General features: G+C 42.8%; 3 protein-coding genes across 4 annotated transcripts in view; 1 reads left to right on the top strand and 2 right to left on the bottom strand.

The window, feature by feature from the left end:
• Positions 1 to 2,876: 2,876 nt before the first annotated feature.
• Positions 2,877 to 5,350, top strand: LOC139643108 (small ribosomal subunit protein eS19-like). Its single transcript, XM_071518273.1, has 6 exons — positions 2,877 to 2,943; positions 3,171 to 3,241; positions 4,080 to 4,180; positions 4,756 to 4,939; positions 5,024 to 5,078; positions 5,201 to 5,350. Exons 2-6 carry the CDS (start codon positions 3,171 to 3,173, stop codon positions 5,225 to 5,227), a joined length of 438 nt encoding a protein of 145 aa, XP_071374374.1. The 5' UTR covers positions 2,877 to 2,943; the 3' UTR covers positions 5,228 to 5,350.
• Positions 5,351 to 5,855: 505 nt separating this feature from the next.
• On the bottom strand, positions 5,856 to 9,626 carry LOC139642754 (trypsin-3-like). 2 transcript variants are annotated; one of them, XM_071517767.1, is made up of 5 exons: positions 9,587 to 9,626; positions 9,234 to 9,390; positions 8,408 to 8,665; positions 6,929 to 7,049; positions 5,856 to 6,005 (listed from the first exon to the last, which is right to left on the bottom strand). In XM_071517767.1, the coding sequence occupies exons 1-5, from the start codon at positions 9,624 to 9,626 to the stop codon at positions 5,856 to 5,858; spliced, it is 726 nt and encodes a 241-aa protein (XP_071373868.1). The 2 variants fall into 2 exon arrangements, with proteins under 2 accessions (XP_071373868.1, XP_071373859.1); XM_071517758.1 differs by having other exon boundaries at positions 6,929 to 7,065; positions 8,412 to 8,665.
• Positions 9,627 to 11,956: 2,330 nt separating this feature from the next.
• The window catches only part of kmt2ba (lysine (K)-specific methyltransferase 2Ba), a 34,481-nt gene continuing 23,723 nt past the window's right edge, over positions 11,957 to 22,714 (bottom strand). Inside the window, exons 22-36 of the mRNA XM_071517723.1 lie at positions 22,553 to 22,687; positions 22,182 to 22,340; positions 21,709 to 21,826; positions 21,479 to 21,557; positions 21,065 to 21,225; positions 20,625 to 20,783; positions 17,535 to 19,887; positions 16,784 to 16,918; positions 16,059 to 16,177; positions 15,716 to 15,841; positions 15,230 to 15,482; positions 14,799 to 14,909; positions 14,585 to 14,668; positions 14,345 to 14,474; positions 11,957 to 14,144 (exon numbers count right to left, since the gene is read on the bottom strand). Of these exons, the coding sequence (XP_071373824.1) occupies positions 13,869 to 14,144; positions 14,345 to 14,474; positions 14,585 to 14,668; positions 14,799 to 14,909; positions 15,230 to 15,482; positions 15,716 to 15,841; positions 16,059 to 16,177; positions 16,784 to 16,918; positions 17,535 to 19,887; positions 20,625 to 20,783; positions 21,065 to 21,225; positions 21,479 to 21,557; positions 21,709 to 21,826; positions 22,182 to 22,340; positions 22,553 to 22,687 (4,398 nt within the window). The 3' untranslated portion in view covers positions 11,957 to 13,868. The remainder of the gene's footprint in view (positions 14,145 to 14,344; positions 14,475 to 14,584; positions 14,669 to 14,798; positions 14,910 to 15,229; positions 15,483 to 15,715; positions 15,842 to 16,058; positions 16,178 to 16,783; positions 16,919 to 17,534; positions 19,888 to 20,624; positions 20,784 to 21,064; positions 21,226 to 21,478; positions 21,558 to 21,708; positions 21,827 to 22,181; positions 22,341 to 22,552; positions 22,688 to 22,714) is intronic.

Genomic DNA, 22,714 nt, shown 5'->3' with positions numbered 1-22,714 from the left:
TCTCTGTACATGAGGGTATGACCAAAAGCAAAAGAACAGCAATAAAGAAAAACAACAAAAACCCAGAGCTTGTAGCCCGTTGCGGTCTCTGGTGAAAGTGGATAGTAAGCGCGCGTGAGGGGAAGGAGTCGGTCCGGGTGTGTGCATGTGTGTGAAGAGGTGGGAGGGGAGAGCTAGAGAGAGAGAGAGAGAGAGAGGGAGAGAGAGAGAGAGAGACTGGGGGTTCATGGAGAAATATCCAAGAGGGAGGGATAGAGGAGGAGTGTGTCGGTGGGGAGAGGAAAGGGGAGGGGGCTGGAATACATTTTTTTTTTTACACTCCCGGTATTCGATTTTTGTGCTTTCATTTTTTCACCCCCCTTCATTCCAAGGCTAATACCTTCTCTCTGTGAGAAGGAAATAGAGAGGGAGAAAGAGAGAGAGGGCTGCTGTGCTTTGTCTCCCGCCCCTGCCGTTCCTTTTCCTGGTTTCCTTTCTGCTCCGGCTCTCCCCTATTCAGCCTATTTTCTGCACGTGCACTTGAACTCTAAATCCTGTCTGCTTTCCCCTCCCCTTTCCCTCCCTCTCTCTCTCACTGCGCATCTGTGTGTCTCTGCCTGTCTCTCTCTCCTAGACAGAGGCTTGAAATAGTGCTAGCAGGCAAGAGAGAGCGAGAGGGAGGGAAAAGGAGAGGGCGAGGGGGACAAAAAAGGGGAGAGAGATGTTGAGAGGGGGGGAGGGGAAGAAGCTTAGAAGGGCTACAGATACAGAGAGCAGAGGGTTGCTGCATGTGTGTGTGTATGTGTGTGCGCACACATGTCTGTACGTATGTAAACACACATTCATCTAGTTTTGCTTTAGATGCACTGTTTCACACACTAATCGTAAGCCACATGTGATGTTAGCCTACATACTAAAAAAGAAATATGAAACTATTTTGCGGCAAGGAAAGAATTATCAAAACAGCAGTGATTCTCTGTGTTTTCAGTAGTTTCTAATGTAAAACTACACTAATAACTACACGACTGAAAATTAAATAATGCTTTGGAGACAATATACAACATAACTGTCATATCTGTCATAAGTTTCTGTTAGGCTTGTGTAATTTGCCTGTAATAACTGCAGTGGCTAAACTAGGTACAAAAATGCTATATACAGACATGAACAGCTTGATTTTTTAATTTACAACAACAATTTCACCTTAGCTAAAATCGCTTTCCAGTCTTGTAGGATCAAACCACAATAAGTAATCCAAACCCAACAAAATATAAATACCCTGCACGCATTATTTTAGTAAAACTGCACGGATGCACTATTCTTTCTAGGCTAATTGACACCAGGATGGCTAGGCAACACCAAAATACACATCCATGAAAACATACAAATAATTGTCACTGTTGGGGAAAAAAAGTGCTCTGATCCCCAAAATGTGACAGCAACTAAGCTGCCACCAAATGAAGGACACTGAATCTTTTACATTGGTGTTCACAGACAACATGAAAATACCCCAGACTGATGAATTGAGGTGCAATGAGTAAAGTGTTTAGAAAAATGACACTTTGTTACACCAACAAATGAAGCCCTCTGAAACGCCACATTAACTATGAACTTGGAGTCAGTCATTCTGCAGCGTGTGTACACACATCAGACCCGGGTGAAATCGTATTTGTAAATAATCCTTAGTGTTTGTTTTGACCTGCTTGGAGTCCCAGATGTGTGGTTTTGCATGCGCTCCAACACCAAATACCAACACTGACTTTGAATGGAGTGTCAGTGAACTTGAGAGGTTTTTGAATTCAGTTCACAGGTTGAGCACTGCTTTTTACTACAGTTATAACCATGAAATCAATAGAGAATAAGGCTAAATATGTTTTTAAATAGAGGGCAGTGGGAGTGTGGATATGAGATGATATTAGTCGTATCTTTTTATTTTATTTTACTATTGAGAAGTAGAAAAGAAGATGAGAGGTGAGCGGAGGGAGGAGGGGGAAGGCAGGTCATGGGAGGTTGAGAGAGAAATATGCTGAATACCTGGCTGAATAACTGGTCACCTTGGTTAGGAAACTGTCTGTCTAACCTTCCACTTATACAAAACCACAGTTACACCAGGAATGAGAGCTTCTATTAAACAAAAACTACCCAGCTAATATTCAGAACATATTGCTTTGTTTCCCAAGGACAGCTTGCTTTTCCCTCTAAATACTCTATCCTCATATCAGCTTTATATTAACTATGACATTGATTGGCTACTATGAATCGACACCCTAAAGATTTAATGTCAGTCTAAATGGTGGATAAACTATTTTCTGCACATAGAAAGACAGGTTAACTGACTTTAGGTTTTGCAGAAACTTGCACCTTTAGAATTTGCACCTTTTCTCTTTGTGTCATAGTATTTCTATTTTACTCTCTCTTTCTTTTCCACCACCATGTTGCCTATATGTGCAGACACTTACTGAATGGTAAAGATAAACTGAATGTAAGGGGGCTACCAACCTTCTCCAGAAGCCACTGCACCACACTTCTTGAAGAGACTTGGGTCTGAAATAAACAGAATATACGACAGAGATGCAGAGATTTGAAAGGGAAAAAGCTGCCACAACATCGCCCTCTGCTGGTATACAACGAGAATCGCTCACATCCAATATAACGGCGTATAACGGCTCGTTTTTCAACAATATCTTAGCAGTTTAACGAATACAAACCTATGGCGTGGTTAAAATAAAAATCCAACATATTAGCGTTTGACTTTTGGGGGGTTCAAGCCCTCTGATAACGTAGGAAATCAAAGTGAGCGGCGGGGTAAAGTCAGGTTACAGTACATCCTCTCCAAATGAGGGCAGTCTCCCTCCGTCCTCAGCATCCTCCCGTTTGCTGTTTCACCGCATTATCATCGCCCAAACTGGGACCAAACAAACTGCATCACACACCGCTTGGCTGTCGGGTTTGCTGGCGACGAGCAGGGTATCTGAAATTTGTTGTTATTCAATGATAGAAGGGCTATATCTGTCTAACTGCCAGAGCTGCTAACACGACTTGTTCACTTTGTTTAGCTAGCTAGCAAAAATGTCAAGACTTCCAAAGCTGATAACGCTGCGGTTAGTCTCGGTGCATTTTGGCGCATAAAACCCACTCAGTCGTGGTTTTGAATTGTTTTTTCAGCTCACCCGTGTTTCACATTTGTGTTGTAGATGCCCAGTGTCACGGTGAAAGACGTCAACCAGCAGGAGTTTGTCAGGGCGCTGTCGGCTTTCCTCAAAAAGTAAGTTAAGCTCCTCCACACGGCCAGCTGCCCTGCATGACTTGCACTTATGACTGCTTGACAGCCGCCTGTCAATCACAGGTGCTGAGGACAGTGTGCAGGTAAATACAGGATGTGGGCTCGAACATCATTATTATGTGGTGATCTTTATTCAATAAGAAAATAAGGTTTTAAGTCTGGGTTTTTTTCATTAACTTCTTTTTAATAAGGAGAGTGGGCAGCATTTTTTATTTATTGAGACATTAGGAAAGCTGAGAGGGATGGAGAGTAAGGGAGACAGTCACGAGAAGTTTTCCTGTAACCAATCTTAGAGGGATAGCCGACTCTTTTTGTTTCCCCCCCTTTTTTTCCTCACATTTTTTTGTTTTTGTATTGTTGTGCTGCTTTTTCACTGTTTTGTGATGCTTTCTGTGTGAAATGTGCTATATAAATAAAACTTGACCTAACTATATCATGCGGCTAGTATTGGTAAAAAAATATATATATTACAGTACCACAGAAAATCCTTTAGTATACCACAGGAGATTAAAAAAACCCCAAAAAAAACAGTAGTGCACAGTTAGGTCACTATAAACTCACTATTGAGTGCCACAGACACTTTAAGTCCCTAAAGGATTATTATAGTAATTTTTCATTTGGGTCTGGCAGGATTGGATGCTAGGCCTGCAGAGGCACATGTTGGTCTTCACCGCTGCAACAGTCACTGAGCACTCATTTGAATACATTAACAATATTCAAAATAAAGTAGCGCATGAATTCCTTTTATTGCTCAGTATGTTGTTTAATGAAATTATCCAGGCTGTTGATTCATCACATCTCCTGATCATTGGTTTTCCAGGTCAGGCAAACTGAAAGTCCCAGAATGGGTGGACACTGTGAAGCTCGCCAAGCACAAGGAGCTGGCCCCCTGCGATGACAACTGGTTTTACACCAGAGTAGGTGGGTCAGACTGGAGGCAGCCAGTGTTCCCTATACATAGATTCAGCTGTAGCTGTCAGTAAGGCTGCAAAATTATGGCGGAAATGATAAATGATGTCTATTTTGCTAGATATTGTGATCATGATTATTAGTATAGATGATTTTATGAACCAAATGAATTTACTGCACTTTTGGCATCTTATATCAACATCCTGACTATTTTTGAATACATTGGACAGTCTAAGTGAAGTGGAAAGTTTCATTATTTCCGTTGTGCCAATATTATATGATTATTAATCACGCTATATGATTATACACACATAATTGTGTAATATCAGACAGGCTACCACAAGTTGATTTTCCAAAACTGACACAATATATACAATAAAAGCACATGCACACAGTCCTCTCTGCTACTGTGCATGTTATCTACTCAGGCATGTCAACCCCACAATAGTGTAAGAAGCTGTGGTGAACATATAGATAAGTTGGAATGTTTGAGTATTGGTTACCCATATATGCCTGGTGGGTGAATAATCCAAGACAAAACGAGGATGTATTGCAACACATGTGCTGTATGTATGGCTCCACACCAGCGTCCACGGCCCGCCACCTGTACCTGCGAGGGGGCGTGGGCGTGGGCTCCATGATCAAGATCTACGGAGGGCGTCAGAGGAACGGCGTGTGCCCCGCCCACTTCAGCGTGGGCTCCAGGAACGTGGCGCGCAAGGTCCTCCAGGCTCTGGAGGCCCTCAAGATGGTGGAGAAGGACCCCAACGGGTAAGAGAGGGGGCGTTGGGTTGGACACGGTGTTGTGGTTTATGTGAATATGTGATGGGTTGTTTTGTTAATGTGTATTTACAGCGGACGCAGACTTACGCCTCAGGGCCAAAGGGACCTGGACAGGATTGCTGGTCAGGTGGGTTTTTGGGTCTGAACAAGATCCCAGTAAGCATGCTTTCCTGTTTGATGTGACTGCAAGACTGTATGACTGTCCCTTCTGCTCTCTCTCTCTCTCTCTCTCTCTCTCTGTATGTTCAGGTTGCTTCAGCAAACAAGAAACAGTGAAGTTTACAAGGAGGCACCATGTGAGGAATGCATGCAAACAACCCAGTCAAGTAAATTGCAGTTATACAGTTATGCCTTACTGCTTATATACTCAACTTTGCGAGGCTCTCTTATCACTCCCATTTCCACCAGAACCGATTGTAAAAGGCATTCCATAGAGATTCAAGCTAATACTGAGGACAAATTTGATAAAGCCGCATACTGTGTAGATGTTTTGCAACATTTCTGATTGAAATTCATTATGAATTTCAAGAAAGCAGCAGCCTTGTGACAACAAAGCACAGAAGCTTGACACAGGAAAGATGAGAGGTCAGTGTTACCAAACCAAGAGCATGCTGTTATTGCTTTGCCAACAATTATGCAACTAAATACCAAAAAGAAATAAAAATAAGAGAACAAAAATACATTTTGGGTGATACAACATCAGTCATTTTATTAATTTCATCCAATACCTTCTCTGAAGTCATGGTTACAGATAAATAAACATGTTATTTATGAGATGTGTATGCACAGTAATACATAGGGAGTTCCAAATATACTGTCATATGATGTGTGTCTGAGTGCGCTGCCATAATGCAGCCTTGCACATATATGTATGGGTGACTATGTAAGAGTGTGTTGTGTGTGTTTAGTTGCTGCGCATGACACTGCTGATCCAGCTGTTGTAGCGGCAGACCCGGGCGTAGACGCTGGGGTGTCCCTTCATGGCACAGTCGTAACCCCAGGACACCACTCCCTGCAGCTGACCGTTACACACCAGAGGGCCGCCGGAGTCTCCCTGCGCAGAGTAGCAGAAGAAGAAGAACAGGGGTTGGGATGATACATGATATATGGGATCATATTTGGTCATCATGGTGTCTGTGTAGACACAATTCTTGTGAACAATATATGATAGAAACTTCACGCTTACACCACAGATTCCCACAAAAGAGTAGATGATCGGATTGGATTTTGGAGCACCTTGCAGCATAAATGAGCATATTATATTTATTATATGCTAATGTGTATATTCTGGAAACTACTATAACTCCTTAATGCTTTAAGATATAGAGTTCATATCAATAGCGCCCATGTGTTATGTGAATACAAGTATGTTGACATAAAATATTTGCTAATTAATGCGCAATTAGCTTAATTAATGACCTAATTTGCGTGACTGGCTATGTTTACTATATCATGGTGATTATGGCAGGACATTAGGCAGCTCAAGTGCCTCTAGTGTTTATCTTGATTTACACAGGGAATACCGACCAAGCACTACTCCTCTTTTTGAGCACACACTCAAACAGCACACACTCACACCTGGGAGCTGCCCAGTACGACCAGTGTTTGGCTGTGAGCCACTGGAGTGTGTGTGTGTGTGTGTGTGGGGGGGGGGGGGGGGGGCTAAGTGCCTCTTTGGTGGTTGTTGTTGTTGAGGGACTGCAGGGTTACACATTCAATACCCCCCAGCTATCCTGGGGAGTCAGACCTGTTTCTCTACCCTTTAGGCTAGAATGTGTTGTGGTGTGAAAGCGTAATGAAAATGAGAGTTACACAGTATGAGATGGAAGAGGAGAATATGTTCAGTAGGTTGACAAGACTGCAGCTTCTAGTCCCTGCAGTCGGATAAAAGTCCGAGACTCTTTGCACTGTTGTAGTAGACACACACTAGCGTTCCACCTGACTCCCCGTTTTTCTCTGTGGTTCAGTCCAACTCACTTGGCAGCTGCTGGCACCTCCATGCATGAATCCGGAACAAACCATGTTGTCAGTGAACAGGTGGGGGTAGGCGCTCTGGCAGATCCTGTCGTCAATGATGGGCTGCCTCAGGCACTGCAGCCTGTCGGGGAAGTTGTCTGGGGAGCGGGGAGGAATCAAAAGGTGAGACTCAGGAACCCACCATGTAAATACATGTGCTTCCCATAATATAGCCGTAGCCTAATTTATGAGATCTGGAGCTGTAGGTGTAAACGGTGTTTGCGAAAAGTACGCCTGCACCTCTTTTCACACAGTTTGAGATTTATGAAGTGCAAACTGGGCGTGAGAATGTGTGTATATCATGCATACACATGCATACATAAGTAGGTAAGTAGATAAGTAACACATTTGTTTTAAGAGTGTAAGTAAGTAGATAAGTAAATGGATAGATAGATAGATAGATAGATAGATAGATAGATAGAAATTACATTCAATAAAACAGGACAATGCACCTATTTTTCACTCCACGTGCTCACAATTGGCCCAATTGAGAATTATTATGTTTATTTTCAAGGAATGGGATCACACTTGACTTTGATGCCATTCCTTTGAATAAATGAAATGATTATATTGTTATTTGTGATAATGTTAGGCCTCCTTAGGGTTCAAAATATGCATGGTGCTTCAAAGTGCCATGGGTTGACCTACATCTCACAAGGATTTTACATTCAGACTGGAAATCAACCAACAAGCCTAAGGGATAAAGTTGATTAAACAAAGGATGTATTATATATCTTGCCTGTTGCCTTATTAACACTACACACTAACTACATGTATTTGAAATAGTTGAGATATTTAATACAGTCATTCCTAATATCCTGCCCTGTAGTTTAGATAGAACTCAAACCCTCTTAGAAAAAAATTATGGCTAAGCTACTTTATTGCAATGAAATACCATTTGTGGCTGTAGTGGAATTGCAGTTCTGGTGCATTATGCTGGTGCATAATGACGTGCGATGATTTATTTGTTACTGCTGGAAGACAATGGCAGACTAGGGCAAGAGATCATGCTGATTTTCTGGGCCTTGACTGTGACAATCGCTCTTCTGAACTTGCTAATACAACCGTTGACTCACAGTTTGAGAACTTTTCTCTTCATTGGTCATGCCAATTAATTCCTCCAAATAATAGGCCTGCCTTATTTTTTCAAGTCATCCTCGTCCATGATGATCAGCTTCACAGCTGACCAAGGTTAGGTTGTTCAGGGTTGCTGCCATGTGTCATTTCTATTTTCTTGAAAGAACTGAATAACTTGAATAGAAATTGTCACTTGTTCCTCGCTCATCCATCCATCAAATGACTCAGAAATTCCTTTTACAAAGATGTTTATCTTGTGGGAGGCTACGTGTAGAAACTTGAGGCCACACTGGAAAACTCTTCCCACCTTCTCTCCCTTTATCTCTCAGCTGTAACGCTTTCTGACTCAACCAAGGACTCAACTTACTGCCGTTGGCAGCCATGTTGCCCCACCCAGACACCATGCAGTTCTCGTCAGCCACAGGGCAGCGGGAGGGCAGGGCCACGGTCTGGACGTAGCTGTTGAGGGTGGCGGGGCGGCTCAGCTTGATCAGCATGATGTCATTGTCCAGGTTGTAGCTGTTGTACTGCGGGTGCTTGATGAGCTTGGCGGAGTCGATCCACTGCTCAGTTCCCTCGTTCACAGCGATGTTGTGCTCACCCAGACGCACCTGGATACGACTGGAGGGGGAGAGGGAGACACAGATCAAGCTTAAGATGTCTTTTTATTGTCTTCAGTATCAGTCTGTGGACATTCCCAGTGCTATAATTAACATTTTGATACATACATTAGCATTATGCTTAAGTATACAGTCTTACAAGAATCAGTCCGACATAATGAGCTTATTGTGTATGCAAGTGTACTTGTGCAAACTCTTACTTTGTAATAGTGTGTATATATGTAGTGATAATATATAAATTATAGGAGTCTAAGCAGTGGGGAGATTTTAAACAGCCTCCCCTGTTATTTCTTAATCATGCAAATGTTAAATAGATTTAATATATAATACAGAAGTCTGTATGTAAATGTATTGCATGTGGGTGTATTCCCACTACACCCTAACAAAACCCCTTTTTATTGGGAGTGATGAACTCACTATCACATGATTGATACCACTACTAATATAATAAAATTTAATAGGTGTCTAATTAATATCCATTTACACCAAATTACTCAATAAAGCTCACAGGGAAATCACAGGACATTTAGACTAAAGCGGCCATGTAAAAGGTGATTTTCTGTACTTACGACTTGTAACAGTGGGCAGCAGACACCACCCACTGGCTGGAGATGAGAGATCCACCACAGAAGTGGTAGCCGGCATTCAGAGACACCTGGTAGGGGACAGAGTGTCCGGGACACTCGTACCCTCCGACAATCTTATCATCTGCCTCAGGTACAGCGACTGAAACAGTGCAGTGGGGAGTTTAGTATGACATATGGAAAACCTAATCAGTCTTGACTAAGAATAATTAGCAAGAAAACAAAAGATAATGTTCACAAAAGCATTTTTTAACTGTAGAATTAGTGTAAAATGAGGGTAAATCTGCAAGGTTATGATTTCAAAACAGAAGAGTCAATAATCAGTTCAGTTCCCTTACATGCTGCTCCGAGCAAAGCCAGGAAAACTAGGGCCTTCATGGTGACGTTCGTCTGAGTAACGCTCACATAAAAGCCAACGCTGACTCCTTTATATATATACACACCAGTCCTGCCTTTTACCTTCCTGACCCTGTCAAGGTCTCTCGAACACCAAACCCAGTTATGGGAAAGAGCCATATGGCTGAAGGGAACAGCCGAGACCTTGGCTGATGTGGAAACTGTGGGGATGAAACCTCCAGGCTACTCAGCGGCATTTCTGACTGAACAGGCTTCTTGATTTGGCAATTATGTAATCAGCAATTATGCAATTTGAATTTTAAACCAATGAAGCCTCTATATGCATAAATGCAACCGAGGAAATTAAGTCTTTCCAAATCCAAAATATAGGAAATCAGGCACAAATTCATGAGGTGGTAATGGAAACACAGACACACTCAATATCCCACTCCCACACAAAAAAAGTGTGGGAGTGGGATATTCTGACATTGGTTTGGTCCTTTCCTTGTGGGATTACATTTATTACACAAACTTCAGAGCATGGTAGAGTGCAGGAGATTGCATTTTTGAGCTGCTTTATTAGTCCTAGAAAAAGTGACAGTGATATAGTTGAAAAAATGTCATTGTGTACATGCATAGTGAGCCTTAATTTAGTTCAAATGAGAGACAATGCTGAGTATCACTGTAACACTTTAAGTGCTTCATACTGCAATGTTGTATTAATTCCACATTGCGGTAGTTGCCTTAGACATTTTTAAATGAGGCTAGATAGATATATAGTTTCATTATCATGGAACAGGTGTCTTTCCCAAGTACAATTTCTACAGTGTGAATATTTGTTACTTGAACTCTTTGGATTTGCCTGATAGTGGTTCACAGTCTGCAGGTGTCACCGGTCTCAACTCAGTGGGCTGCGGGGCGTCCAGGAGGTTTATCACCAATCCATAGGCAACCTGATAAGCCTGTTCCAAAACAGCATCAACAACACTGGAAAAAAGGCAGATGATATAGCGATATAGAATTAGTGCTATATATAGATATATTAAGCAACACTGAGTTACATTGACTGAATTGATGGACTGTAACTGTTCAAAATTATATATGTAAATTATGGTATTGCTCCTCTAAAGAAACATTAAATATCTAAGCAGGAATGGGTCTGAAGCGATGTGCAGTGGAATACATTCACCTTTGTAAGGATACACATAATATTCTAATTAGCAAATCAAATGCACATCGCTTCATTGGAATATATCAAACACATACAGCATTTGGTCTTTCCCAATAATGTTAGCCATCTTCCGATTTGCTTTCTCCCAGACCATCCCGAGAAACAGGGTCACATATTCCACTGGGTCTGAGTCTGACTCAGACTCCCTGGATGAAATAGTAACACAGAGGTTTGCCATTTTCATGTCATTTCAATCTTCCCCATCTCTTATATTGACCCAGTTTGAGCATGAGTAACCTCACTCCAAGGTAATCTTTGTCCTTTGGCTTATAATGGAGCGAAGTCGGTGGTAAGGTGCAGTTTCTGAAGCCAGCCTCAGTTTCAGGCTGTGTAGCTTTACAGTCTACATCTGTCTTAACAAGACAGAAGGAGAGGAGCATATGGCCGACAGTTTATTCACGATGCTTTGTCTGAGAGAATCCATTCAGAAAACGTGGGTCCCACATGATGGGTTTTCTTATAGATACAGTTTATATAGATACAGCATTGTGAGGAGGGCTCTTTGGTTGAAGAATGAAATTGCAGGAGTAATCAGGACTGGACTTTGACCAACACCATCCTATTCATAACATTTGCATAGCATGATCAGCTGGGCTTATGTCCTAAACAAATAAACTTTATAAGAACACAAGTAGCACTTTTGACCCAAGTTAACCTTAATACCTCTCACATCCAGCTGAGCTACAAACACACTAAAATATTCAAAATACTTAGACGTTAATGAAGCATTCTGTGCAAAGGAACACTTTAATTCACTATAGAATCACAAGTCATCAGAAAACATCTTCTTTTTTTCTCCATCCTTTCAATTTTTTCTCCAACCATTCCCATGCAAACTTGTGAAAACAAAACATGTTTGAAGTTGCACAACTAGTTTTCAGATGAAATGGAAAAGGGAAACACTCATAATTCATTGATTCGAATATGCTATTTTGTGCTATGTATATTAACAGTTGCCATTTTGTGGTCTTTAAGGATTGAATCTGTTATGTATAAACTGTTAATACTAACAAACTGCACAATGGTAGTAAATACATTGAAATATAATTAGGATTATATTAGGATTTACTGTCTTAACTATAAAACATTGCCAAAAGAAAACAGTAAGTGTATTTTTTGAACATGTCAAATTTTTATTGGGCAAAAACATCATAAATTAAAAAAATGTGTGTAGAAAATGTTTAACAGGTTTAGAAATTCTGTATACAACTATGTACAGGCAAGGATCCATTGTGAGCCAATAAAATAACAAAGCTATGCATGTCAAATTAAATTACTAATGCAATTTAAGAAATAACATCCACTGCATTCAGGACTCAGACAATCATGCCAAACTTCAGTAGATACATTAAAAACGCTCAGCTTCTGTCCTACTTACATCCACCAGCTAGGTGTGGCTGCACACAGGAGCAAACACAGCACAAGGTGAAGGGTTTTGTTTCACAATGAGCATCTCACATTAGGAAAAAAACATTACAAAGCAATTGCAGGCATTATAGTAAGTCACTGTTGAATAGTATGGATGTTATTGGCCGTCTTTACACCTTTGCTTACAGAATAGTAACACTTGAAAGGATATAGTGATTTGCATTTTTTTAAATATTGAGCAGTGAACTTCAGGAAACATTTTTCCTCAACAATAATGTATTGTGTAATGAAATGAAACTTCTCAAATGTCATCTTGCTTCGTTAACGCACTTGAGGTAGTACACCTGTGAGAGAAAAGACAGAAGGGAGAGGGAGCAGCAACGACAAAAAACAAAAAGCAACAACAAAAGATTAACTTGGGAATTCCTCAGCGAATAGCTTCAGTTCCATACTCCTCTTTAAATTAGTTGGTCTTCACTAGCTAATTGAAAGCAAGTTAATAGCTCACAACACATTTATTTTCATAAGCATGTTGAATATTCATTTATTGTTCAAATATACAAAAATACAAAAGGATTTATAAGGGACCGAGTGCCATCACTATTTTTATTTTTTACCCTGCACCAAAGAACTCTCCCTCAATGACCATAAAATACACGAACAGCACATATAAACAATATGGAAACAAACAAACGAATGTAATAGCAGGATAAAAACATTTTGGTCACAGCACCTCTGCCGTTACAAATAAAAACACGAAAGAGAGACTGGGAAGGAGGGATTGGGGGAGGAGGGGGTGGTGGGGATGCATCAAGTGACTACATATAAAAACTACCTTTTTGGGTAAATGTCACCAGCACCTTCATAAAAGTAACAACAGAAAAAATATCCAACTCCCTGCTCACCAGACGTGTGGTATCCAGAGTGTAGACACAGACAGTTAAAATATAGCTGCACTAAAATGTACACAAGAGTGCTTTGAGTCAGATGCGTTTGTTTTGTCTCGTCTGCTACGTGCGCCGATGCTAGCAGAGAAGGTCATGGCAGAGTAAGGTGCTAAATAAAGGTTTCTCTTCCTTCTCCATTGTAAGCTTGTATTTACAGAGACACACGTCCGCTAGCATAATAATGGATCCCTCTCTGAGAATAAACTGCAGTCAGGGGATTTCAGCTTGCACCATTTTGTAGCAGGTTAATTTGCCACCCCGAAAAAAGCGTCTATTGTCTGGCCCCAGTTCCAGCAGAGGCCGTTCACGACAGATTCAAAAACACAGGAATTAAAGAATGTCGTGTGCCAGATGGTAAACGATTATACAAGTCCAAAAATACTGCAGTTTCATTAAATAACCTGCGCTTCCTCATAGACCAACAATCCAGTAGTCTAAGCAATTAAATCACATAAATAGTCTTCATCCCAATATGGCTCTGATTTGGTTTCTGCGACTGAAAACAGCATTTCAGAGGAACCCGAGGACAGAAGTCAGAAAATGCGTGCTGTCCCCGCACCAGTCTATAAATTAAGCTTCCTACAGAGTGAAGACTTCCAATAGATTAGTTCTTCGTGTGTATCAGCGACCTCACTCTGTCACGGCAGTCGCCTCAATTTCATTCAAGTCTATGGTCAATTCAAGTACTTCAAACAAGATGGCTGTCGGTAGCATGTGTCGGTGTGCGTGTTGGTTGTACTAGTTGAGGAAGCGACGGCAGCGCCTCGCCCCGCAGTTGCAGTGCAGCTTGTTGTTCTCGTCCTCGATGGGGAACTTGTAGTCGTAGGTCAGCTCTTCGCCCCTGTAGATCTTCCTCAGGGCGAAGATCACGATGTGCTTGTGGCCGTCCACGTTGATGACGCGGGAGTAGCAGTTGGGCTCGCACGAGTGGTTGATGAAACGGGCTGCGTTGCCGTGCATCGTCGCGTCCACCACGTCGAAGTCGTCGATGCGGAACATGTAGCAGCCGATGCCCTGGTGGACGGTACATAAACAACAGGGTTTAGTGAGAAGTCCAGCTTGTGTAGAATAATGTTTTTTCCAAGTAATTTAATCGCCGTATTACACAATGTAATTTGGATTTAGTTTCTTTGCATATCCCTCTGATACACATTTTCACAAAAAGCCACCCTACCACCATGATGATGACAGTGTTGTATATTATGTTTACTGACCTTGCTGTCATAATATTTCTCCCGCTTATCTGTCAGCACAGACCGAATGACGGTACCAGCGTACTCGATCACCATCTCTCCAGCCTCTATGTTCCTCTTGCAGAACAGGCCACGCCCATCAATTGCAGATCTGTGATGATTAGAGTAGGGAATGGAGTAATTAGTTTGAACACACAATCTTTTTTTTTTTTTTTAACGTTTATAAAAACTCATGTTCCTTTGTCATTTGTTATCCATTACCTGTAAACTCCCACTGCTTCCTTGGAGGTTTTCTCCAGGTGTCTGAATCGCATCGCCATGGGAAGCTCAGTGCTGGTGGCTCGCCTGTGGGAGTGGGACATGGAAAATGTGGTGTCATGGACATGGACAACTGCTGAGATACTTGTCCTTATCCAGTGTGCACTAGGTTCAAAATCCAAGGTTAGGATCAACAAAGCAGCACAACTATTAATACCTGCTAGATTTCAGCGGGAAATCATCATCCTCTTCATCACAGGGGCCCGACATGTCAGGGAGCTCTCTGTGCTGTGATGCCAGGAAGTTGAACATATCAAAGGTTGACTTCCTATATGGTGAAAGATGAGGAGTTTGTCAAAACATCAAATCCAATTCATTTGAAGTGTATATGCCACAGAATTGACGCAAAACACTATAGACAGACTGAGGACAATAAAGAAAGCAAGCACAAATTTTTCTATGATAACAGCAATCGTAAAATCATAAGCATCAATGGCTGACAAAGGTCAGACCAAATTTCAAAATTACATCAAAATCTGTATTAGCAATCCTTCAAAATCCATGAAAATCTTCTTGAAACAAAAGCAAAGATTTACATCCATTAGTCCTAATTTACAGGTGATAAAGGTGAAGAGGTTGTGTCTGTACCGTGTGTAGACCTCAGCCCGGGCGCAGCCGCTGGGGTTGAGGGGCAGCTCCTCCTCGGTGTCGTCACAGCGGTGGAAGCGGAAGCGGTGGTGCTTGCAGCTGGCGGCGCCCTGCAGCTGCTCCAGCAGAAAGATGACCGCATCGTGGATGACGCCCAGCACACGCGGCCCGCTCATCCCGGACAGAGGCAGCTGCTTCAGGTGGAAGCCTGCCCGCGCCTCCAGGACGCCGTCGATCACCGCACGCCACGCAACTGAGGGAGGACATAGACAGGAAGGGTGTGAGAGCCTGGCCCAACTGAACACAAACCCAACACTATTCCCCACTTAGTTGTGGGTGTCAAGTATCAAGTGGACAAGTGTTTGTTTTGACATTAAACCTTCATTGACATTATTTATGCAACAAAAAAGACATACAATTTCTGTCAAATAATATAGATACTAGCAGAATGCAGGCTAGTAAAAAATCAAAACAAGTAGCTCTTACCCTCTATGCTGTCAGCCTTAACGCTAAAGCCATCGTCACTGGTGATTTCAAAGCGCAGGTGGGGTTGGTTCATGTATGTCCTGTTGTTGTGTTTAGGTGCTGGTGTATCCTCTTCTGAGCTAAAACCTGGAGAATTAAATGAGTTTTTAATCTCAAAAAGTTACTTATTCCTATGCCAACATATCCACAAAAGCAGTTTTCAGTTTTATTATTCAACAACTATATAATCAAATAACTCTCAATTGAGAGGGTGCAATTTTTTGGACACAGTTATAATAATGACACTGATTGGACAAATGTTGGGGGAAAAAAGTAGATTTCCATGTAATGTTTGGTCACACACCTGAATAAGGGCCCCATTCAGAGAGGTCTCCATGGCGAGCGCTGACCCACATGTGCGTTTTACCCTGAATGTCGCTGTTACTTTGAGTGCAGGCAGGCGGACCTTCTACCTGGGGAGGCCTAGGCAGACAGGACAGACAAACAACACTGAATGTGATTTTGAAGCACAAATGTCAAGACAATGCAAGAGACCTTCACTTGAAAGGTGCGAAATCAAGGATTTTCACCAGCCTGAATACAACCCAGTGAAATGCCACTAGCTGTGCCGAGTTCTACAGCCCCTGTGAGGTCAATTCAATCAACAGATTTCACTATTTCTAGCGATGTTCTAGTTGGGATAGACGCTTAATCTTGAGATAAAAAATTTTTAGTAACAAGATTGGCTGATACTAACAATTCTAGTTCATCTATATAAATATGATGTCAGAATATATATTTTTAAGATTTTTAAGTTAAAGTGTGTGCAATTGCTCATCTTCAAAAGATGCCTGTTTGGACAAGCAATATTGGTATGCATGCAACTAAAGAAATAAATAATTTGGATCAATATCTACTAATAATGACAGGCATCCAACTGACCAGTGACAGTAACAATTTCTCTCTATGCTATTTTAGAGCACAGTGAATTTGTATATGGAGTCAGTTTTGGTATAGCTACATCATGCATCACAAGCGACATAGACAAGAAATAATTTACCAGTAAATGAACAGAACAAATAGACTAACCTGATAGGTTTTGGAGATGCGGCATATTGATGCAGAGTATTGATCTTTGATCGCTCAGCTTCATCAGGCACCTTCTGCTGGTCAAGATCAAGAATCTCCTTCATTGTTGGAGCCTTCATTCTCACACCACTCGCTCTGTGGAAAGGAAGCAAGATATCTTAGACCAAGACCCAAACGTAAAGAATTTAAAATAATATTTACCATTATCTGGTTGTTAAAAACATATAGGTAAAAGTTTTTTATTGTAGGCTTGTACATGGTGTTCACTTTGTAAATATGGACTTTATGCCCTCAGATATTATGTTTTAAATCAGGCATGTTTTAAGTCGGACTTACATATTAAGGACTGTTATTTAAGTAAGAATCAAAATCAAATCAAAAGGTTCCCAAAGATTCCCACCCGTATTGATCAGTGTTTAAAATCAACCATAATTATCCAGTTCCATTATACCACTAATTATCCCCATTAAATTTAATGAGCCAACCTATTTTAGGTTTATTATTTGATCTCTGAATATTATTTGAGCTTTTTTCCAAAATGTATACATTGATGTAAAAAGAGCCAAGAATGAGGTGAGAGGGAAAAAAAATATCCGTTTTCTCTTTCAAAAGTGATTTGAGAATGTTTTCTTTTGGTCCTCATTTTGGTTCACAAGTTATATTAATTCTAAAAAAAATCTAAAAACATCCTTGATCCTTTCCATACTGCAGTGGAAAGAAACTAAAAACACCATCAGAAACGTTTTCATACCTGGCTTCATTTAGGCCATCCAGCTCGCTTGAGGGATCCTTCAAGAAATCCATCTTGCATCTCTTTCTGCCAGGCCTTTCAGACACAGATGACACTCTCTTGATGCGCACCTGGGAGCGTGATGAGGCAGACATGTTGGCATTGGACTCACTGAGGACGGCACTAGAAGGCTCTGGGAATGCAACGGGTAACTGCTCCTGATGCTGTGTCACTGGGAACTGGGATGGGGTTTTGGCATTTGGCCGTCGAGCGGTGCTCAGGATGATCGGCTGAGTCCTTGCCATCTCTCGGTGGCTAGCCATGGCTCTCTCTATAATAGCTTGGGCCGTGCATCCTTGGATGCTGGACAAGCCTGGCTCAGAGATACTCTTGACCCTCACGGTAGCTGTAGTCCCTCCACTGTTCACAGGCACCGCTCTGACAATGACTCTCCCATCAGATGTGGCTGTGTGGTTGCTGGCAGGGGCGTTTGTGCCAGAGGGGCTGGGGCGATGCTTTATTAACACACGGGGGACAGAGCGCTGCAAGGTATTACCGCTGTGGAGCATCTTGGCAATCTGGCTTATTCTGTTGTAGGCAGGCGAGTTTGAACTAAGTGACTGATAAGTGTTAGATCTTGGGTCTTTGATCAGAATCTGACCTTGACGGTTGACCAGCAGGACCTGAGGGGGCGGGGCAGCGGACGGAGCCGAGGAGGCACCAGCCTGAGCGGGGATCACCAACGGCTGCTGAGTTCCTGGCTTGGAACTGTCGAAACGGATGGCGATGGTTCTGCCCCGTGTTGCTCCAGGTTGTATAGGTAAAGAGTTTAAGCCATTGATCACAATGGGGGAGGTGACTGTCCGTGGTACTGCACGAAAACTGGCAGGGGAAGTGGAAGCGGAGGCAATATTTACAGTCTGTGCAGATCGAGGGGGCAAAGTCAACTTGGGGAGTTTGCTTTGCTGTGGAAGACATGGTTTTGGTGACAAGCGTTTCATGTTTGTTGTCAGAGTACTTTTTTGTATAGGTTTGACAATAATGGTTTTCACCTGTGCTATGGGAGATTTTTTGGCTCTGGGCTCCGGGGAGTAGTCAGGATCATCCGAATCATCTTTATATCCAACAACTGAGTCGGCTGATGAACTACTGTCATCGTTATCAAGGCCTGTATTGTTAGCTAGGTACACTACAGAACCATCATCAGCAGAAATAAAATGGCCTGTAGCTGGATCCAAAATAACCTCTTTTTGAGAGGCTGCTGTCTCAGAGTCCAACAGAACCTCTTCTTGAACTGACAAGTCGTTTGAGACGCAGGCGTCAAGAACAGGTGGTGGTGGTTCTGCCTGAGACTCTGGCTCACACAGCGATGTTGTTTCTTGCTCAGCTGATGATTTTGTGTACGTGGATTCCAGTCTCTTCAGAGCAACTGTCAGTGTTTTAGTGGGTGTAGTTTGGTCGCTGTGAATTTTAGTCTCATCACTTTCTCCTCCTGCATCCTGAGCATCATCATCGACTGCCTCGCTTCCATCACTGTCTGACCCACCGTCAGCCCCATCTAACTGTGAGATGGACTGTGTTGGAGGAGGCTGAGGGAGACCTGAGTGGTCCGAGTCATTGGATGCCTCACAGACCACCACTGTGCGGGAAAACTTCAAATAATGACTAGAATCTTCATCTGCAGAGCCATGCTCCTGATTATCTACCTGCATTTCTTCGTGTTGCGCCTCACCCTCCACCTCCCCTCTCCCTCCTTGTGCTCCGCAGTGAAGTGCCACATTCTCATTGAGCAGGGCCTCATCAAACTCAAGCTTAGCGTTCAACATAGAGGCCACTGCTACCTCGGTGTCAGCATCAAACACAGTGTAGGGCAGCTCCTGGGCCATCAAGTGGGCTACTTCCTCCTCCAGGCTATCAGGGGCGAGGGAGATTCCATTGGTGGTGGCCACTGCTGCGTCTTCTGCCTCGGATGAGGCTAGGAAGTCTTGGGGAACCTCGGCAGACACTGGTGTGGTAATTTTGAAGAACTGTCTGCCTCTAGGGGAGTGGGTGATGGCAACCTGCCGAGGTGACAGCCCTGCAGAAATGCTAGAGGGAGACGTGGGCGGGGAGCCCCAGATCGGGGATGCTGGGCTCCGCCCTTGCCGTGACGGAGGAGGCGAGGTTGATACGAGGTCAGATGATCTCGGAGGGGAGCTGAAGAGGGCAGATCTGGAGTGGACGGTGCCACCGGAGCGGAGAGTCATTGGTACAGAGGGGTCGCTATCTGTGGGGGAGGAGCTACAGCGGCTCCTTGACGACAGCCTGCGTGGCCGACGGGTGTCCTCCAAGTCCCTCAGAGTCAGGATATGATGCACTTTGGGAGGAGCAGACCCTGAGAGCATCAAATAACCAAGAGTGAAACAAAGGCAGCAATGCAAATCTCTGGGGTCTACTTCAAGAATACGCCAAAACATGACACATCTAACACTCAAGGGACAGCAAGAAAATGTCTTCACAAAGACAGACAGACATAAAAACTTCATGACAGAGTTGAATGGAGAGAGTCAGAGTGAAGAAATAGAGAAGAACCTTAATCAGAACCCCTCATTGCTATGATGAAAGATCAAATCAAAAAGGTTTAAATGGCTGCAACTCCATGGCCCTGGAAACAAACGGATCTCTATAAATCTATTAACTGGAACATTAAAGAATGCTACTAAATATTTCCACCATTTCACAATATGTAGAAACAGGTATTTCCTGAAGGCTTTTTGAATTTTTGACCTATACGCATCAAACTTGATACAGAGCACTACAGAGCTCTACTGAACTGACATAAACCAGCCCAATCAGAAAAACAATATGCCCACCATTGACTAATGAACTTGGCAACAGGTGTGACATAATCATCAAACTGGCCATAACTCCAGGACAGTTTGTAAAATCACCATGAAATTTAGTACCATTTACATATGTTACAACATGCTTGCAAAGGCATTTTAAAACAGTCTGTGCCACAACTGCCCGTAAGTCAATGTGGTCAGCTGAATATCATCGAAGTAGGTATGCTACTGTATGTGTTGGTCTAAATCAGTCAACTACACTTCTCTGTAAACTGTTCTTCTTTACCTGGAGATGGGAGCGGTCGAGACGATCCTCCTGCTGGTCTCCTGGCCTGTGAGTAACCAGGGGTTTTGGGTCCAGGTGTATTGTGCTGTTTGGAGTTGGGTGATGGGGTGCTAGATTTTATCTCCATGGGTGAGGTGCTTAAACGTTCTGGAGAGATTTCTGGTGAAGAAGAAAAAGTGTCGAACATACATTGTTCATATATCATGACCTGAAGTATTTAAGAACTATGTTTAAGTTTTAACTAAAATTACCCCTGCCCACATTCATGGAACAGCTTTTAATGGACAGAGTGTTGTGTCTATTCATTTGTATGGACTTGCTACCCATTTAAGGTAGCACACAAGCTCCCATTGTTTGAGCACCCTTGTATTTGTTGTGATGAGTGACTAAGTAACTGACTGACAGACAGATAAAAGAATATTGTGTTTGCTCTTGCTCACCCCTGTGGTGTTTGGGACTGTGGACTATGGTGTGGTTCTCTTCTTTGTCCCACCTCGGATCTTGCTCCTCACCTGGGAGAGGAGTGCTCACCTCCGTCACCTTGCAGGTGTACTTGCAGCGCTTACGGGGGTCCACCGTGCTCCAGTACAATCGAGAACATCTGAACATCAAAATGAAGGGAGAAGGGGTGTGTTTAGATGAAAGAGATAACAAGGAGAGATAGCGAGAGATAGGGAGAGATAGGGTAATAGAGTAGAGGAAGAGAGACTGAGGGGAAAAAAAGCAAACGGTCCAATGTAGCTTTTCATATTTGATTGTTAATGATCAGAGACAGTTATGGTAGCAATAATATCCAGGAGGGCATTATTTACAGTGATTATGGGTACTGTTGTATAATGAGAATGATCACTTACTGATATCCAACAGGATAGAGCATCCTTCCATTTGACGACAGTTCTGACAGCACACCAAGTTTCTGGATCTGCAGAGAGCCTGAAAAGTGAGGCAAGAGTCGTGGTGAGTTTCAGCACCGTAAAGGCGGCCTGATTGATGGCAGCAATATTTCATCCCCTTATGGAGACACGTACACTGTATAGGAGTCTAATGACTCAAATCCACACCAGAGAACACCTGACATACTTACCTATGGTCATGTTTATGGATTCTGGCTCAAGGCCTGTGAGGAACTTCCTTCTCAGCGTGATTCCCTCAAAGTCCACATAGACCCGCCGAGGAACTTCAAACCCATTCCCAGACACCATCTGGCAATGGAGATGAAGGGGGGTGTGAACCATGAATCAATATGCTACACAGAAAATCAGCAGGTGTGAGGTGTGGAGTTAGTTACTGGTGTTAATTAGAAAAGTGTGCCCTCTTTTGAATAATGGCGGGGTAAGTGAATGGTAGGTGGGTAGAGTGAGTAATGCTCTCTCTCCCCTCCCTCAACAACTGCAGAAACATCAAAATGTCCCTCAGCAAGGCACTTAATTATACTTAAATGCTCCACATGAGCTCCCAGGTGTGAATGACTGCAACTATATGAATGTGAAACAAAAAAAGGTTGAAAACAAAACAAAATTGTATAAAAAAAAATTAAAAAAAGTGTCCTAGGCGCACCTTTTCACTGACTAGGTCCCTGTGCTTGTAGCAGTACACCTTCCTGTCCTGTTGGAACACACAGTTCTGGACGCGAGCACACATGAAGTGGAAGTTACTCTGGCAGGTGGCGAGACAACAGCCCACAGTGGCCCCTGACTGGCCACAACGATCACACCGCTGGGGAAGGGAAGCAGGAGCAATGGGGAAAAAGTCAATCAATTTGTGAAAGAAGTCAATCAATGTCACACAGGCTTATCACAAAGAGCTTTGTGAAATGTGCAAATTACAATCCCACAACACTTAGAACAAGACACAAATTAACTTGCACATCATCTTAACATCTCCTTTCAATCGTTTATTGCCTGCTAGTAATTTTAGTTCTTCCTTACCAGATGGCGCCCCCTTGAGACGGCGCAGTGCACTTGCAGCAGAGCACTATTGTCCTCATACACCTCTGCAGACCAAAGGCTGCAGTTAACATGGGCCCACTCATTCTGCCCCAAGTACAACAGACGGCCTTCATCCTATGGGGATGAAAACACATTAACATC

This window comes from Centroberyx affinis, unplaced genomic scaffold (genome assembly GCF_046629955.1).
Source record: "Centroberyx affinis isolate AG114_WGS23_722 - 3 ecotype Tasmania unplaced genomic scaffold, CSIRO-AGI_Caff_v1 ptg000046l_1, whole genome shotgun sequence".
Classification (NCBI taxonomy): domain Eukaryota; kingdom Metazoa; phylum Chordata; class Actinopteri; order Beryciformes; family Berycidae; genus Centroberyx; species Centroberyx affinis.
The sequence above is the reverse complement of the archived record's forward strand: the minus strand, read 5'-3'. Positions and strand labels throughout refer to the sequence as shown.

Bases quoted from the DNA above. Each gene is read 5' to 3' on its own strand.
- LOC139643108 (XM_071518273.1), top strand. From the start codon at position 3,171: ATGCCCAGTGTCACGGTGAAAGACGTCAACCAGCAGGAGTTTGTCAGG. The intron at 4,181-4,755 runs GTGGGTCAGACT...GCTCCACACCAG, and splicing joins CTGGTTTTACACCAGAGTAG to CGTCCACGGCCCGCCACCTG. The intron at 4,940-5,023 runs GTAAGAGAGGGG...GTGTATTTACAG, and splicing joins GTGGAGAAGGACCCCAACGG to CGGACGCAGACTTACGCCTC.
- LOC139642754 (XM_071517758.1), bottom strand. From the start codon at position 9,626: ATGAAGGCCCTAGTTTTCCTGGCTTTGCTCGGAGCAGCAT. The intron at 9,391-9,586 runs GTAAGGGAACTG...GCACTGTTTCAG, and splicing joins GGCTTTGCTCGGAGCAGCAT to TCGCTGTACCTGAGGCAGAT. The intron at 7,066-8,411 runs GTAAGTTGAGTC...CCCGCTCCCCAG, and splicing joins CAACATGGCTGCCAACGGCA to ACAACTTCCCCGACAGGCTG.